The sequence below is a fragment of the Salvia splendens genome, chromosome 13, assembly GCF_004379255.2.
Source record: "Salvia splendens isolate huo1 chromosome 13, SspV2, whole genome shotgun sequence".
NCBI lineage: Eukaryota > Viridiplantae > Streptophyta > Magnoliopsida > Lamiales > Lamiaceae > Salvia > Salvia splendens.
Window position 1 is genome coordinate 27,409,061 of NC_056044.1, and position 16,584 is coordinate 27,425,644.

General features: G+C 41.3%; 1 protein-coding gene and 1 long non-coding RNA gene across 9 annotated transcripts; both read right to left on the bottom strand.

Annotated features, from left to right (window-relative positions):
- Positions 1 to 9,494: 9,494 nt before the first annotated feature.
- Positions 9,495 to 11,443, bottom strand: LOC121761473. Of its 7 annotated transcripts, none has more exons than XR_006041999.1 (6): positions 11,086 to 11,443; positions 10,814 to 11,012; positions 10,683 to 10,735; positions 10,488 to 10,605; positions 9,890 to 10,414; positions 9,495 to 9,816 (listed from the first exon to the last, which is right to left on the bottom strand). It is a non-coding gene; the product is annotated as an uncharacterized LOC121761473 (long non-coding RNA). The 7 variants fall into 7 exon arrangements; XR_006041998.1 differs by having other exon boundaries at positions 9,890 to 10,007; positions 10,085 to 10,137; positions 10,216 to 10,414; positions 10,488 to 11,012; XR_006041995.1 differs by having other exon boundaries at positions 10,488 to 10,735.
- Positions 11,444 to 12,367: 924 nt separating this feature from the next.
- LOC121759955 (calmodulin-binding protein 60 A-like) lies at positions 12,368 to 16,086 on the bottom strand. 2 transcript variants are annotated; one of them, XM_042155540.1, is made up of 8 exons: positions 15,809 to 16,086; positions 15,473 to 15,673; positions 14,986 to 15,064; positions 14,628 to 14,773; positions 14,048 to 14,538; positions 13,597 to 13,757; positions 13,260 to 13,457; positions 12,368 to 13,168 (listed from the first exon to the last, which is right to left on the bottom strand). In XM_042155540.1, the coding sequence occupies exons 2-8, from the start codon at positions 15,541 to 15,543 to the stop codon at positions 12,656 to 12,658; spliced, it is 1,659 nt and encodes a 552-aa protein (XP_042011474.1). In that variant the 5' UTR covers positions 15,544 to 15,673; positions 15,809 to 16,086; the 3' UTR covers positions 12,368 to 12,655. The 2 variants fall into 2 exon arrangements, with proteins under 2 accessions (XP_042011474.1, XP_042011475.1); XM_042155541.1 differs by having other exon boundaries at positions 14,628 to 14,680; positions 15,809 to 16,085.
- Positions 16,087 to 16,584: the final 498 nt, after the last annotated feature.

Sequence of the window (16,584 nt, forward strand, 5' to 3'; positions counted from 1 at the left end):
TTCGGTCGAATACTGAGACCGAACTGCTGAACTATTGCCGAGCAGCTTTTGCCGATCTGAGAGTAGAGCTTGATTGGTCGGCTTTTACCGAGCTGTAGGCTGGGGCTGAACTCTTTGGTAATGCCGAACTGATTGGTCGGCTTTTACCGAGCTGTAGGCTAGGGCCGAACTCTTTGGTAATGCCGAACTGATACTCTTCCTTGGTTTTTGGGCTGATGGGCCGTCACTGCTATTGGGCTTGTTTAGTACGTACCCCATCACTACCCCCCCCCCCGAAAAGCGAAGTGAATCACTTCGGCGAAGCGAGTCACTTCGGCATTCTGGATAAAGGTACGGGGGAGGCTGACGTCAGGGGACGTGCCTTGCGCGTGACTGCATTAAATGCGACAGTGAAATCCGGCCGTTGAATCCTGAAAAGGTGGGATTCGAAACGGTGCGATGATTTTGAAATCTTCTCCGAATCTGATAAATACGTCCTTTCTTCATCAGTTGAACACTTTTGCTATTGCTTCTTCTGTCTTCTCTCTCTTTTGCGCAAAAATTTCCTTCCACTTTCAAGAATTCCTTCAGAATTTCTTCAGACTTTCAAAGAGTAAGAACCATGTCTTCTTCTTCTTCTTCTGAGTCAGGTAGCGGTAGGAAAGGGGGTAAGGGGTCTTCTAGCCGGAAAGAATCTGGGGAGAAGACCGTAGAGTATTTTCACAGCGTCTTGAGTAAGGATACTGTGATATCCATATACGAAAAATATCTTCTTCCCAGGGGGAAGGCGGTGGTTCCCGACGACGATCATAGGGCTAACGAGCCGCCGGAGGGTTATGCCACCGTTTACGAAGCCTGCTTAGAATGCGGGCTTCGTTTCCCTCTTCCCCCACCTTTTGTAGAGCTTCTTGATTTCTTTCAACTCCCTTTAGGTCAGGTGACTCCGAATTCTTGGAGGCACTTATCGGCCTTTGCTGCCGAACTGCGTAGGCTAGATAAGGATCTGTCTCTGAGGGCAATCCTTAATTTTTTCCAGTTTAAGAGGAAGGGATCTTGGTTTTACTTGATCCCTTTACAGCCTTTTAGGGCCTTCTGCAAAACCAAATGGCCGAAATGGCAAAACCGCTTCTTTTTTTATAATAGGACAGCGGCTCCGGGCTTTCCCTGGAGAGGGCCGAAGTCCGTGATTCCTCATCCTCGGTTAGAACCGTTGGCCGAGCTCGAGGGCGAGCTCAATAAGATTCCTATGATTAGGAAACAGTACTCGGAAACTGAGCTCGTCAAGGGCGACCTCGTGTTCAATATCTCGTCTTCGGACGAAGAAACTGAGGGTGAGGATTTCTTTTTTATGCTTTACTGCTTTAGCGGCGAAAACTAACCTTGTTTCCTTGCTTTTCGGCAGTGAACATGCTAAATAAGCTCAGTCGCCAATCCTCTGAGTCCAAGGAGCCGGAGAGGCCGAAAACCACCAGCTCGGCGTCTGATGCCGAGAAGAATCCGAAGAAGCAGAAGACCTCTTCTTCGGATCCAAGAAAGCCGGAGTCGACTTCGGCAAAAGGGAAGGCGAAGCTTCAGAGGCCCCCAAGAGCGCCGGAGAGAGACGTGGTCTTGGCGCCTCCTTCGGAAAATATCTGTGAGCCTTTTGCATGGCCCACAGACTTCGCCGAGGTGAACTTTCTTCTTGATTTTCTGGTCTTGCTTTTTTTCTTTGTATTTTTTGTAGCCCCTCTGTTGACTTTTTGCTTTTTCCATTTTCAGAGGAACGATATGCTCTCCAAGCTCGTCGCCGTCGAACTCTCCAAAGCGTCCAACGACTATGCTGAGATGCAGAGGAAGTTGGCGGCTGCTTGTCACCGGGCCGAGCAGGCTGAGGCAAACTTTGAGAAAGCCAGAGCTGCTAGGATTTCGGCCCAGGATGAAGCTCAGTTTGCCAAAAACCAGCTCGTCATCCAGCGAGAGCAGACGAAACGGAGGGATGCTGCCGCCGTGGTTGCCCAAGGAGAGGCTCTTCGTGCTTTCGCGGAGAAACTCTTTCTGAGCAACCAATTTTCGGCCTTTGTCGGTGATCTGCTGAAACTGATGACCGATAAAGCCGAGCAGGGTCCCGAAGTCATCCTGCCGCTGTACGGCCGAGAGATAGCAGCTCGGCTTCAGAGTCTGCCGGTGCTTGAGGAGCTTGCTTCGTCCTCGGTCCTGCTTTCTGCAGACCAAGTTCGTAGTTGCCGAGCTGACCGCGATGAGAACATGGAGGCTATCTTTGCCTCCATAGGGTCAGTTTCACCCGCTCCAATTTTCCATGGAGAGGGTGAGACCGAGCAGCATGAGCGGCAGACCGGCGATGAGCAGGCCGAGCAGGAGGCGCAGCAGATCGGCTACGGTGGCGCCGAGCAGGCTGGGGAGAGCAGGGAGGCCGAGGCTGAAGCTGAAGCAGACAAGGAGAAGGAAGCTGAACCTCACCGAGAAGGCGGAGACGAAGCTGGCGGAGTATGATTTCGTCTCCCTTCTCTTAGTTTAGTTTCTTCCTTCTTGTAAAACGGCCTTGAAGCCCTTGTGTAGAAAAAAATTTTTCTTATGAATGAAAAAATTCTTCTTTCTGCTCTTGTGTCTTCGTATAGCCTTTCGTACTCTCTTTTACTCCTGTTGTGGTTTACTACCTGCTCAGTAATCTGAAATGCCGAACTGACATAGCTGCTCTATATTCTGAACTCTTAAGGAGCTGGAGGTACTTCACTGGAAGCGGCTGTACTCTTCGGCTTTAGACGAAGCTGAGAAAAGAGCCATAGCTGACCAGGTGAAGAATGACGAACTCTTGGCTCGTTCAGTGAAGCTGGAGGCCGACAATAAGGACTTAGAGTCCGAAAAGAAAGATCTGGAGGCCGAGCTGAATACCGCCGTCGCTGAGAGGACTGCGTATGAGGATTTCATCTGCAGGCGCGGGGGAATGACCATCTCTGAAGTTCAGGAACGAGTTGACGAACTGTGGGAGGAATATCATGTACTCCGGAGGAACAATGCGCTGGAGAGCTCGGTTTGCCAACAAGTCGTGAATTCATTGCGGCGCTATGCTTCTCGGTACGACATCATTCTTTCCCGGCGTCCTTCAATCGAGAGATTCCTTAGGCATTTCCCGCCAACAGATGCTCGCACTCCAGCTCAAACTTCTGATTCACTTGCTCAAAATCCTACTCCAAGTCAGCAACGAACTCAGGAACAACCGGAGACGTCAAGTCGAAGACGGACTGAAGTTCGCAGAGGAGCGGTGACTATGAGTGAGCAAGATCGGCAAATGATTCGTGAAGAGACTCTTCGCCGCCGAGGTGCTAGAGCTTCTCGGGCTCAGGGAAGAGGCGGCAGGTCGATCAGAGCATCTCGTCAACCTGCTTATTCTTCAGCTGCCCGGAACGCCCGAACTCGGCTTCATGGGGATTTTGTGAATAGGTGGCTCAACTTTAGCAACCCTGGACAGTAGAATAGTCCTTTGTAATAGCGTAACGCCATTTTGTAGGGTAGCGGAGTTGTATGCCGAACAAGATTTAATAAATGAAATTTTCATTTCGCTTCTAACACTGCGTATTAACAGCTCAGCGAAATAATTTCATCGTACTTGTCCTCGGTCTTATGAAGTAAACTTCTTTGACCGGACTTGGTCCTCGGTCTTATGAAATAAACTTCTTTGACCGGACTCGTCTTTGGTCTTTATGAAGTAAACTTCTTTGACCGGACTCGTCTTTGGTCTTATGAAGTAAATTTCTTTGACCGGACTAAGCTTGTGTCCTAATTTGGCGAGTTTTATCGCTTGGATCGGACTTTCCCTTGTCCTAATTCGGCGAGTTTTATCGCGTGGATCGGACTTTCCCTTTGTTGCAGTTCGTTTCAGACGAACTGCTTGTTTCTTAAGCTGAATTGTGGTCTTGTATCCTCCTTAGAAGCTTGGACTCACAATCGTTGGCTTATACATGTTCTAAAAAGGGGATCAACCTTCGAAGAACAAGATACCTCAGTAACATTTGTAAGAGACGACACGCACATAGACAGACAAAACGCACATAGACAAACATGAAAAACAAGTAAAAAACAAAGAAAGCACATACCCCTAGGACTGAACTAGACACAAGACTGACTGACCGGACTGTCTCTTACAAATGGAACTTCTTGAGGTTGGAAATGTACCATGTTCGGGGTGCTTGTTCTCCTGACATGTGAGTCAATTTGTAAGACCCTTTGCCGAGGACTTCTGACACCCGATATGGACCTTCCCATGTGGGTTCGAGTTTGCCCAGCTTTTCTGCTCGGCTTACTTCGTTGTTTCTCAAGACGAGATCTCCCACTTGAAATTGCAGCTTTTTCACCCTTTGGTTATGATACCGGGCTACTTGCTACTTGTACTTGGCTGCTTTTATGCAGGCCAATTCTCTTCTTTCTTCGGCCAGATCTAGTTCGGCTATCAGTCCGTCATCATTCATTTCTGAGGAGAAATTTAGAGTTCGGGGACTGGGTACGCCGATCTCAACCGGAATCACGGCTTCAGTGCCGTACACCATCGAGTTCGGCTCCGGTGTGACTTCGGTCATTTCGCCTGCCTCTGACTCCGGCTGCTGTGATTGCTATGCTTGATGGTGCCGATCTGATTGCTCGGCACTTTTAAGCGCAATCTGCAAACATTCGCTCTTTTTTGATCACCTCGGATGACCGCTATCCCTCCTTTAGTGGGGAAGGAGTTCGGCGAGGAAGCCTCTGATCGCTATGATCGGGCTTCTTTTTGTCTTCTCTAGATGAGCTGTCTAAAGACCGTTTTCGACGGTCTGCCTCATCGGCACGAGAAAACTGGTCCGCAATGTCCCACATCTCTTGAGCTGTTTGCGGACTGCATTCCACGAGCTTTCTGTAGAGAGCTCCGGGCAGGATTCCATTTTGGAATGCCGAAATGACAAGTAGATCATTGAGATCATCTACTTGTAGGCATTCCTTGTGGAATCTCGTCATAAAGTCGTTGATCTTTTCGTCGCGACCTTGACGTGTAGAAAGCAGCTGAGCCGAAGTGCTTCGGGCTTCCGCTTTCTGAAAGAACCTCTTGTGGAAAGCATCCATTAGATCTCGGTAAGATCTAATGCTGCCTTGGGGGAGGCTATCGAACCACCTTCTTGCGTTCCCGATAAGCAGCTCGGGAAACAGCTTGCACATATGGACCTCATTGAGACCCTGGTTCACCATATTATACTGATAGCGTCCCAGGAAGTCATGAGGATTCACTAACCCGTCATAAGTCATCGACGGAGTTCGGTAGTTCTGTGGCAAGGAAGTTCGGGTGATATCGTCCGAGAACGGAGTCTTCAATGCTCCGTACATGGCGAACCCGACACCTCTTCGGTATGGAGGAGATGGAGTTCTCCTGTGATTCCGGTACCGAGGAGGAACAGGAACATGTCGGGGTTGAGGATTCTTCTTCCTGGAAGACACAGCACTACTGCGGTAGTGACTTTCATGTCTGGATGAGGAGGGAGAATCCACCGTTTTCGTTTCCGGCTTTTGGGTCTTTTGCAGGAAGATTAAGAACTCTTCCTGCTTCTCGGCCAAAAACAATTTGACAGCCTCGTTCAAATCGGGCTGCTGGGACGACTCGGTGCGATGAGTCTTTGAGCGGCTTGTTCCTTCTCCGTGAGAACTGGAAGTAGATTTCTCCCGAGGCTGTTTTCCAGACCTGCGGGCTGGACTAGCTTCCTCATGGTTATCACGAACGGTATTATGGGTGTTACGTGATCTGGTATGCATTTTTTTGGTGGAAGAGGATCAAAAACTCGCTTTATCACAAATTTGGTTCTCTGTTTCCCACAGACGGCGCCAGTGATGGTTGGGCGAATTTTTGATGGTGATGAATGCAGGAAAATACAGATCACGACACAGAGATTTACGTGGTTCGATTTACTGAGGTAAATCTACGTCCACGGGAAGAAAAGAGGGCAGAGTTGTATTGCTTGATCTGTTTTCTACAGCTTACAATACAGACTTGCTATTTGATATTTGATCTCTAGAGAAATCTCTTCTCTATCTGATCTAAGTTCTATTTATACATTGAACTAAGATCGTGGCTTGCATCACCACTAACTAGGTCGTGGCTTACATCATCACTAATTAGGTCGTGGCTTACATCATCACTAATTAGATCGTGGATGTCGTGGAGGTCATGAGATCCTGCATGGGTCCACCACTAAATAGATCGTGTAGTGGAGGTCGTGGAGGTTCTGCATGAGTCCACTATCTCCCAGTTCGGTCGAATACTGAGACCGAACTGCTGAACTATTGCCGAGCAGCTTTTGCCGATCTGAGAGTAGAGCTTGATTGGTCGGCTTTTACCGAGCTGTAGGCTGGGGCTGAACTCTTTGGTAATGCCGAACTGATTGGTCGGCTTTTACCGAGCTGTAGGCTAGGGCCGAACTCTTTGGTAATGCCGAACTGATACTCTTCCTTGGTTTTTGGGCTGATGGGCCGTCACTGCTATTGGGCTTGTTTAGTACGTACCCCATCAGTAAGTCAACGGATATACATATTAAGCAAAAAGCACAACCCCATCTACAAATGGGGAAAAATGAGGTAAGCAGAATGAATGAGTAGAGAGACGCCGTAATCAAAGAGATAATTGCTCAAAATCGACCTACCTTGTTACAGTTAGAACATGTGAACAACTGGGTTCTCTGATGAGCCGCCGTTTTGATCAGCCTCCATCTCTCTCCAGCAACTGCAGTTCCACAAAATTAGAGAAGAATGTCTTTACGACAGATACTTCTTTCCAGGCTTAGCATTTATAGTACTTGTATAGCATTAGTTTATAGGTGGGGCCCACCCAAAAGAGCGCGTTCCTTTTTCGGCCACATTGCGACTGTGGCAGCGTATGTAGAATTTTTATGCATGTATTCGGCAACTAAATTTATCATACTCTCTACTTTTTTACTCCGTCAGTTTTGACGAGCTAATTATCTACTAATAATACTTTAATTATTTTTCTCTTCATCTCTTTCTTACTTTTTCAATTTTGGAATAAAACTCGTGTCAAACTCAAAGTGCATATTCTTTAAAGACGGAGGGAGTATTATATTAAATAAATGTTCTATAATTTGTACTCGTAGTATTTAACTTGATTAACAGGTTAAATGAAAAACAACTTCATCTTGTCAATGTCCTTAATTTGGCCAAACAACTTAAATGCACTAATAATATGCCATTGTTCGATAACCAAGATTTGGCAGCTGCTTTACATATTTAAATACTACTTCCTCCATCCATGAATAGGAGTCCCGTTTTTCCATTTTAGTTCGTCCGCAACTCGGTTCACTTTTACATAAATAGTACTTCATTCGTCCCCAAAGAATATGCACTTTGAGTTCGACACGAGTTTTAATGCAAAATTGGTAAAGTAAGAGAGAAGTAGAGAGAAAAAGTAATTAAAGTATTGTTAGTGGATAATTGGTCCCACCTCAATAGAGAGAAAAAATTTCTAAAATTGGAAATTGCATATTCTTGTAGGACGTACTAAAAAGGAAAGAGTGCATAGTGGGACGGATGGAGTATTAGGGTCTCACCTTCAACTAACTCATCTCACTCACATTTTATTTAAAACTAATAAATACAAGTGGGACATTTATTCCACTAACTTTTTTCCACACACTTTTCTTAACATTTCTTAAAACTCGTGCCGCCAAGGAATAGGACTCCTAATGGCGAACGAAGGGAGTACTACGTAGAGGTGTGATCAATTGCTAACCTTTTTCTTAAATTGTTAACTTGTTAATTTATCAATATAGTATTTTAAAAATATCAACACGATAACATTAGGACACTCAAAATGGGTGAGACCTATCACATGCCTTATCTCTATTTTCCTCCGGACACGTCAGCATTTTCTCTCATTGCCCCATCTTCCTACAACACTACACCTATATCACACCCTATCTTCATTAGCACTATTTTATTTTATTTTATTTTTTGTAATTCTCTATTTAATATGTTATTAAATAAATTAAATTGAAATACGAAAATATCATATACACAAATCTTCGTTGTATTACAAAATTAGAAAAAAAAAATACAACGAGAATCAAATTTAAAATGCACGAAATCGTATTATTGTGTCAGCCCCTTTCCCAGAGTGGAGGCCGATCGGTCCCCTATTGTGAGTGATCTTAGTTTGTTAACACAAATTTAGTTGATATATTTATGTCTTTGTATTAACATCTATTTTTATAAGTCAATACCAAAATATAAGTATGCCAACTAAATTTGTGTTGACATACTAATGTCTATCGTGTTGATATTTTTTAAATATTGCATTGATAAGTTAGCAATTTAAGAAAAATTAGCATTATAACGCACCCTACTACATATAATTATCCTGAATATGAAAAATGCACTAAATCATAGGAGTAGTATATTAAGTCAAGTTCGAGTAGGAAATTATAGATGAATCAATGTAGTGGAGAGCAAGACTATAACCACTAGTAAGATAATTCATCCGTCCCGCACTACTTGCACTTATTTCTTTTCTGGACGTCCCAAGTTATTTGCACTCTTTCTATTTTTAGTAACAATTTATACCTACAGCCGTAATTGTTGACTTTGTCTATCACTCATTCCTTAATCTCCGTGCCCAAAAGGAAAGGTGCGAGTAGTGCGGGACGGAGGGAGTACTATTTTACAAGGACATTTAAAAAGTTATTTTATCGTCTTATAAATTATTCCCTCCGTCCTATAATATGAGTTACATTTAGTGTGAGCACAAATTTTAAAAAATGTAAAGAAAATGAGTTGAAAAAATTAGTGGAATATGAGGTCTATTTTTATTATATTGATTTTATAATAAAATATGAGTTAAGTGAGTTAGTGAAACGTGTGACTTATTTATTATTTATGATAAAAATGAAATATAATTCTTATCATAGGATAGATTAAAATGACAAAATTATGACTCTACGGAGGAGTACTAGCAAAGAGTACGTAAGTATACAAACATGTTTAATTTAATTCGATAAGACCAATTCATATCACCTCAATTAGGTTTTTATGTAAAAAGTCGTCGTTCGATATATAATCAAGAAGCGTGGTTGTAATAACCCTATGCACAACTGATTGACTCATGGACTCGATTCCATAATATTAGGTTATATTAACAAATAAAACAAATTATTTAATTTAATATGAATAAATTAATATGAGTAGATGTTTGACGTGGAGTATTAAATAAACAAAATTAATATTTAAACTCTATACTTGATAAATTTGTTTGTATTTAAGTTTAAATTGTCTAATTGTACTAAAATATCTTTTCTAAATTTCAAATCAAAATCAGAAGGTGTAAAATTTGAAGGCGATAATATAATTTAAGTTTGTTATCATGGTAGAATTTTCATGTAGATTATTTAACCCAATTACTTGATGAGTTTATTTAACACATTAAAAAATAAAAATTAAGACGGGTCGAAAAACTAACATGAGAAATAATTAAACCAACATACCAAGCATCAAAATAATTAATATTTTTGGATACAATATTTCCGGACATTTGAAAACAATTAGGTAACTTTTTGTTATCATTTCGTGTGATAATTATTGTTGTAATTAGTGTGGCTCTCTGAAAAAAGAAAAAACCCGGAATGAGATTTAGTCAAAATGCTTTGTAATGAGATGCATGTATTTGGACGTTGCATTCTTGAGGCGTTGAAAGAGGAAATCCTCCACGGTGCAGATGTTGTTTTCTAGAAGACTGCTTATCGATCGCACCACGCCTCCAAATACAATCTAACCGCCATACTTCATCAGATAGAGATGGATTCGCATGTTTCTCATTATCTGAAGATCAAGTAGAAGAACAATTATTTAGTCAGACACATCTCATCATTATCAAATAACAAGGTAGACTCACCTTTGATGCGGAAATTCTTGAGGGTGAAGGCCTCCTTTACACGAGCAGAAGCACCAACAACTCTCGCGCCTAACTTGGAAAAGATTCTCGCTTTCTTTGATTCCAACCCTTCTTCGACCTTAGCAGAATGTCGCGCATAAAAAAAAACAATTTGCAGGTTATTTAGCATCTACAAACATGTGTGTGCTTACTTACAATTTGCATCACCTCATCCATCAACACCATTCTCTAACTATTCTGTTTCTTGTCTGTTCTGTCTGAAAAGTGAGCATCAATACTTCATTTGTACAAAGGCAAGATTGGATACCAAAATTCTTCATTTGCACCTTAATTAGACATTTCATTTGTCATCTGAGGAGGGAATACAGAAGAAACTTATGGATTTTTGAGGCGTTGAATGAGGAAATCCTCCACGGTGCAGATGTTGTTTTCTAGAAGACTGCTTATCGATCGCACCACGCCTCCAAATACAATCTAACCGCCATACTTCATCAGATAGAGATGGATTCGCATGTTTCTCATTATCTGAAGATCAAGTAGAAGAACAATTATTTAGTCAGACACATCTCATCATTATCAAATAACAAGGTAGACTCACCTTTGATGCGGAAATTCTTGAGGGTGAAGGCCTCCTTTACACGAGCAGAAGCACCAACAACTCTCGCGCCTAACTTGGAAAAGATTCTCGCTTTCTTTGATTCCAACCCTTCTTCGACCTTAGCAGAATGTCGCGCATAAAAAAAAACAATTTGCAGGTTATTTAGCATCTACAAACATGTGTGTGCTTACTTACAATTTGCATCACCTCATCCATCAACACCATTCTCTAACTATTCTGTTTCTTGTCTGTTCTGTCTGAAAAGTGAGCATCAATACTTCATTTGTACAAAGGCAAGATTGGATACCAAAATTCTTCATTTGCACCTTAATTAGACATTTCATTTGTCATCTGAGGAGGGAATACAGAAGAAACTTATGGATTTTTGAGGCGTTGAATGAGGAAATCCTCCACGGTGCAGATGTTGTTTTCTAGAAGACTGCTTATCGATCGCACCACGCCTCCAAATACAATCTAACCGCCATACTTCATCAGATAGAGATGGATTCGCATGTTTCTCATTATCTGAAGATCAAGTAGAAGAACAATTATTTAGTCAGACACATCTCATCATTATCAAATAACAAGGTAGACTCACATTTGATGCCGAAATTCTTGAGGGTGAAGGCCTCCGTCTTGGCTTCCTTTACACGAGCAGAAGCACCAACAACTCTCGCGCCTAACTTGGAAAAGATTCTCACTTTCTTCGACCTTAGCAGAATGTCACGCATAAAAAACAATTTGCAGGTTATTTAGCATCTACAAACATGTGTGCGCTTACTTACAATTTGCATCACCTCATCCATCAACACCATTCTCTAACTATTCTGTTTCTTGTCTGTTCTGTCTGAAAAGTGAGCATCAAAATATAAGAAAAAGAGGGTGATGATGTTAAAGTATGTGTTAACAGTGTCTGTCAGCACCCACATTTGGCCAAAATGAAGTCTCGGTTTGTGTTGTTGTGTTTCAGTGTTCTTTGATTTTTGGTTTTTTTTTCTCTACCATATTTTTTAATATTCAACTACACTAGATTATTTAATCACTTCCATAGTCAAGATCATGGTTTCCCAGAAACAGATAGGAAACTACCTCATTTCCTGCAAAAAAATATTGCCACCAAAATCAAGAATGGAGTCTGAGACCTTGCTGCAAATCTATCTGTTGGTGCATAGGCAAATTTCAACATGAGAAATGTAATCTTGAAGGTTGTGTTAAAGTCAAAAATGGAATTTTGACAGAAATGATGAGGAAGCTGCACAGCAACTTCTTCTACAATATTGAACAACAAGACCATCCTCAAAAAAAGAAAACAAATCCTTCTCCTTTATGTCCTCACTGGTCAATATTTTCGAGCATTCCCGTTCCTCAACTCCAGTTTCGCCTTGAGCCGAGCTGAGGTTTGATTCGCATCTTTGAAATAGCTCTAAAATTAGACAAGGAAACTCAGTGATATTTCTTGATCAAGAAACACAAGTTACTTGTCACCTGAATTTACCACATATGCTCCTTTTTTGTTGATTCAGTTTCCTTAGACCTTGGCAAGCCTTCTCCCTCTTTCCAATTCCAATTCCTCTTCAACCTTGGTAAACCTTCTCCTCTTATCCGATTTGAAATCTCCGATCACCCGAACAGGATGAAACCAAACGTTCGCAATTTAGCATACTTAAGATTGATTATAGCATTTACATGTGTACATGTGCTAAACAATTTTCATCAACTCATAGATTCTTTGAGAATGAACAATATCCTTAGAATAAAATACCTCTGTAGGAAATGAATGTTTATTCAACTTTTCTGTTCTGATGCAAATGATGAGAGTTCCCTTCAAAAGGAAATTCCATTCCATTTCCAAACAAACTTTCAGTTATCAAATCTGCAGCTTTACATGGAAGTAAGGGTCTATTTATTATTCACATATTGAATATGTACAGAAAAGGTAGTCCTTGAATGGAAAACTAGACCACCCCTAAAACACTACCATATACAATTTCACACTGATGCTTCCACTGTTTGCACTTACAGCCTTGCTTATTGTATATTTTTTCACAAAACAATCAGCTAAATCTGTATATGCATGTATATATAAGAACTCATAAATTCTCTTCACATGTAGCTGCAGAGGATCTCCAACAATCGTCTTCAATCGTAACCGTATTACCCTGACTTTCTCAAGTACGGGTTTTTCTAGCCACGATTCTTCTTATGGAGAACCACCATCTTAATACAAAGACTAGAATGTTCCACCCCCTCTCAGATTTACCGGTGGGAACACCAGAATATGGCATATAAGCACTGATGTCGCCCTGTATATCTTCAGATAATTCCAGAAGAGGACTGTGGATTGCCTGATCCGTCTCAAAGTATTGTAGTTCATCTGCACACAATGCTCTATTCAAGGTGTCAGCATTGCAGATTAGGTTGTCTTCAACTTGGTGCAGGCAATCTTCAAAGGTGCCCAAGCCTTCCAAAGAATATACCGACTCCATGTAGGTTGGAGAAGTAGCATTGTGTTGCAAGTAAGGCTCGCCATCATTGAAACTGGTCTCAGAGGGCAAGTTTGAAGAAGATCGAGCAACAGATAAGCTTGATAGGGTTGGGAAATTCGGAGATGAGCCCTCATCAAAGCTGACAATTTTGTCACGATCTGCAAAAGCAGAGATGACTGACTCGTGGGCCTCCGCCTGAAACAGAGTCGAGATACAGTCAGATGTCAATCGAAAATGGAAAAATGAATGAGCATTCATCTTAAAAGCAAAAAAAAAAGCAGCGTGCCTTTTCTGCTTTGGACAGCTTATCAGCACAAAGATACTGGCCATTCGAGATGATCCCCATCAGTTGCCCAACCATGTCGAAAACAACACCATTATCTTGAGAGGTGCCATAGAATTGTAATTTCTGGTCAATAACACATGTTCGAGCATGCTCCACAACTACTTCCCACATTTTGGCAGACATACCGGTCCCAAGGATCTACAATGTTTTTATTTTAGAAATGTGTTAACCACGCTTCAAATAGTGGATATAAATGAAACATCAAATCCTAACGTGAGCAATGGAACCAAGAGTTACAGAAACAGATATGTATTACAAAATATCACAAATATCTTACATTTCGAAGTCTTGTAGGGTCTAGGAAGAATGACACCAGAAAATCCTCTACTGTAGTGACTTTTTCCTTCCTCAAACGTTTGTGAAAAGCTCCACCTTTACCAATCTTTTCCAGCCGCCATACTTCATCAGAAAGTGATGGAGGGTGGTGCTTCTTGTACACTTCCACAAGGAAAAGTGAAAAGATGTATTATACTAAGTGATTTTCTGCTGATGACTGTTGTTTCGCTTCAGAGCAAAAGAAGTAATGTGTTTTGAGGCATTTAAACAAGTTTAATTGTTCTTTAGCTTTTCCAAAGATTCAGTCCACGACTCCACGTACAAAACTTAAACGGACTATATAATCACGGAAAGGGAATAATTCAAAGAAACAAATATTGACTACATTTCACCACATGAAAATTAAGAAAATGGCTGCACAATGTAACTAATAGAAGACTAAGGTAACTCACGTTCTCCACGATGATCTCTAACAACAAAGGGTTCTGATCTAGCCTCTCTTACTCTGACGCCACTGATGCTGTCCAAGAGTTTAGCACCCAGCCTAAACTTCCGGCTTCTTGTCCAGCTTGAATTATCTGTAAACATAATGTTACCAACCAAACCCTTGCCATCTTGCAGGGTCATGATAAGATCCCCAGTTAGGAGAGGCTTCTTTCCATCCCGCTCTCGCACTGTATTATTTTGGAATTCTACAGCTGTCCAATTTCCCCTCTCGTCTCCATCAAAATCTCCTTCAAGAACTACAATCTCTACCTTCTCAGATGATCCATGACCACTAAAAACAACTTCCCCAGTAAGGATATCGACTAAAGCAACTTCCATTCTGGTAGACCCTTCTCCTTCAATACGAGTTCCAGTAAACACAGGAAGAGATATGCCATTAGAGAACTGTAAACACAAATTCCTCGGTTCAGAGGGATGTGTGTCTTTCCCATAATTCCTGGATATTTTTCACCAAAAAAAAAGGAAATAGTTAGCGAATTCGCTTGTGACCTAAATTAGGAATCATGTTGGATACCTACGTCATACCTTTTCGTATTAATTATGTATTTTCTCAACGCGGACTCCACTTCCTCTTTCACCTGTGATCTCATTAAAAGTAAACTAGTAAATTTATGACAATCATAGATTGGTCCAGTAACATCTAAGCAATGAAATTCAGCAGAACTCCATACCTAAAAACCATACAACAGAGTTAATAACAGTATAACACACAAGAATTCTACATTCAAATATCCAATGTAATCACAAGACTGAGAACAAAGGTTGTATTATTCCTGTGGCTATAGTTTACCTAATTACATAATTATTCAAGTGCATCTATAACTGGAAAACATGTTCATCACAAGCACATAAATAAATATTTCAGAAGCACAACTCGACTTACAACTCGACGAATGAGAGGCTCAAGAACTGGTTCCATTAGATGTTGTAATTTGCAGAGGTTCTTAACCTCCCTCACCACACTACAAAATTTACAAAATAATCAGTACAACAACACCCGAAAAAACCTCTCAGTAAACTACCAACACACATTCTCAACTAATAAATCGGCCTCCAACTTCAAACTAAAGTATCAATTAACAATAACTCTATCTGATCCTCTCTTACAAGAATTAAGAAATTCCATGTTACAATTCAATTTAGCATCAAAACAAGTTTTGTTTTACAGCTTCAGAAACATAAGCATGCTCATTTCTAGTTCTACAAAAGCTGAATCTGAATGCTAAATTCAAATTCACAAATCCCATAAACAGATCAATTGGTAAAGATTAATCCAGCAAAGACTAATTAACACAATAAAATTAACATCAGGAGAGAAATCAGAAGACGCCATGACTTTATAGCAACAATTGACATTAAAAAAAAGCAACCTTTTAAAAGATTTTGCATTCCTGGGATGCCAAGATGTGCCCTCCTCCGGCTCTTGCCGCTTCTGCGACATTTTTCAAGAGGCCCACCAAGAAAATCAACAGGAAAAGTACAACCCTTGTGCTCTTAGACTGTAGTACATTTTTCACACCGACAAACAGCAAACCAAGAAAAGCTCAATCACAGGAGCTTTATAAGAGAAGCTGAGAAAACAAAAAGACCATCATGCGCATGGTCCAATGAAAAATTAATAACAACCAATAAACCACAATTATTTGAATAAGCTGCAATTTGTAATTGTTAGACAAGTGTTATGTGATGAGGAAACATGAGTTTACTTTGTTGGGGTGAGGATGGATGGACGAGAACGGGTGGATGAAAAGATTGAATCTTTTCACTGTAGAATCCAAAATGGCAAATATGGTAGTTTTTTCTTGGATTGTTTTGTGGCGTTACTAGGTGTGGTGTGGGAAAGAGGGTTCGATTGGAAGCCGATTGGAGCCTTTCCAGGTTCAAGCGTCGGTTTCATTTCATGTACGGCCGGTGGGCGGTGCCGCTCGTTGATTTAGCACGACAAAGAATAGGTAGAGGAGAGAGAGAAGGGAGCTTGAGAGTCCATGAAAACGCGTGGGGGCCCAGTAAATCAATACTCCCGCCCTCCCCTTAGAGCATCCACAACCGTGCTCTTGCCAGCGGCACGGTTGTGGGCCCGGGCGGTACTATTCATGCCTGCTCTCTGGCAAGAGCACAACACCCACAACTGTGCTCTTCCGCAAGGACGAGCACAATTAATATAAAATTCAATTACACAAAAACATTTCCATAATATTAAAATTCATTTAAAACCCACAATAAATATTACAAATGACAAATAAAATTAAACATTGCATAATTAAAATCCTAAAAATTAAAAATTACATAATTAAAATCCTAAAAATTAAAAATTACATAATTAAAATCCTAAAAATTAAAAATGACACTACTCGTTGCCGAATTTCGCCCACATGTGGTTGATTAGGTCTTCTTGTAGTTGATTGTGGATTCGAGTATCGCGCATTGTGTGGCTTGTCTCGATCCTCTGGCACGATGTTGAGGAGGAGGAGCAGGGGTATTC

Coding starts and splice junctions, on each gene's coding strand:
- LOC121759955 (XM_042155540.1), bottom strand. CDS start 15,543: ATGTCGCAGAAGCGGCAAGAGCCGGAGGAGGGCACATCTTGGCATCCC. Junction 15,065..15,472: donor AATGCAAAATCTTTTAAAAG/GTTGCTTTTTTT, acceptor TAAATTTTGTAG/TGTGGTGAGGGAGGTTAAGA. Junction 14,774..14,985: donor AGCCTCTCATTCGTCGAGTT/GTAAGTCGAGTT, acceptor TATGGTTTTTAG/GTATGGAGTTCTGCTGAATT.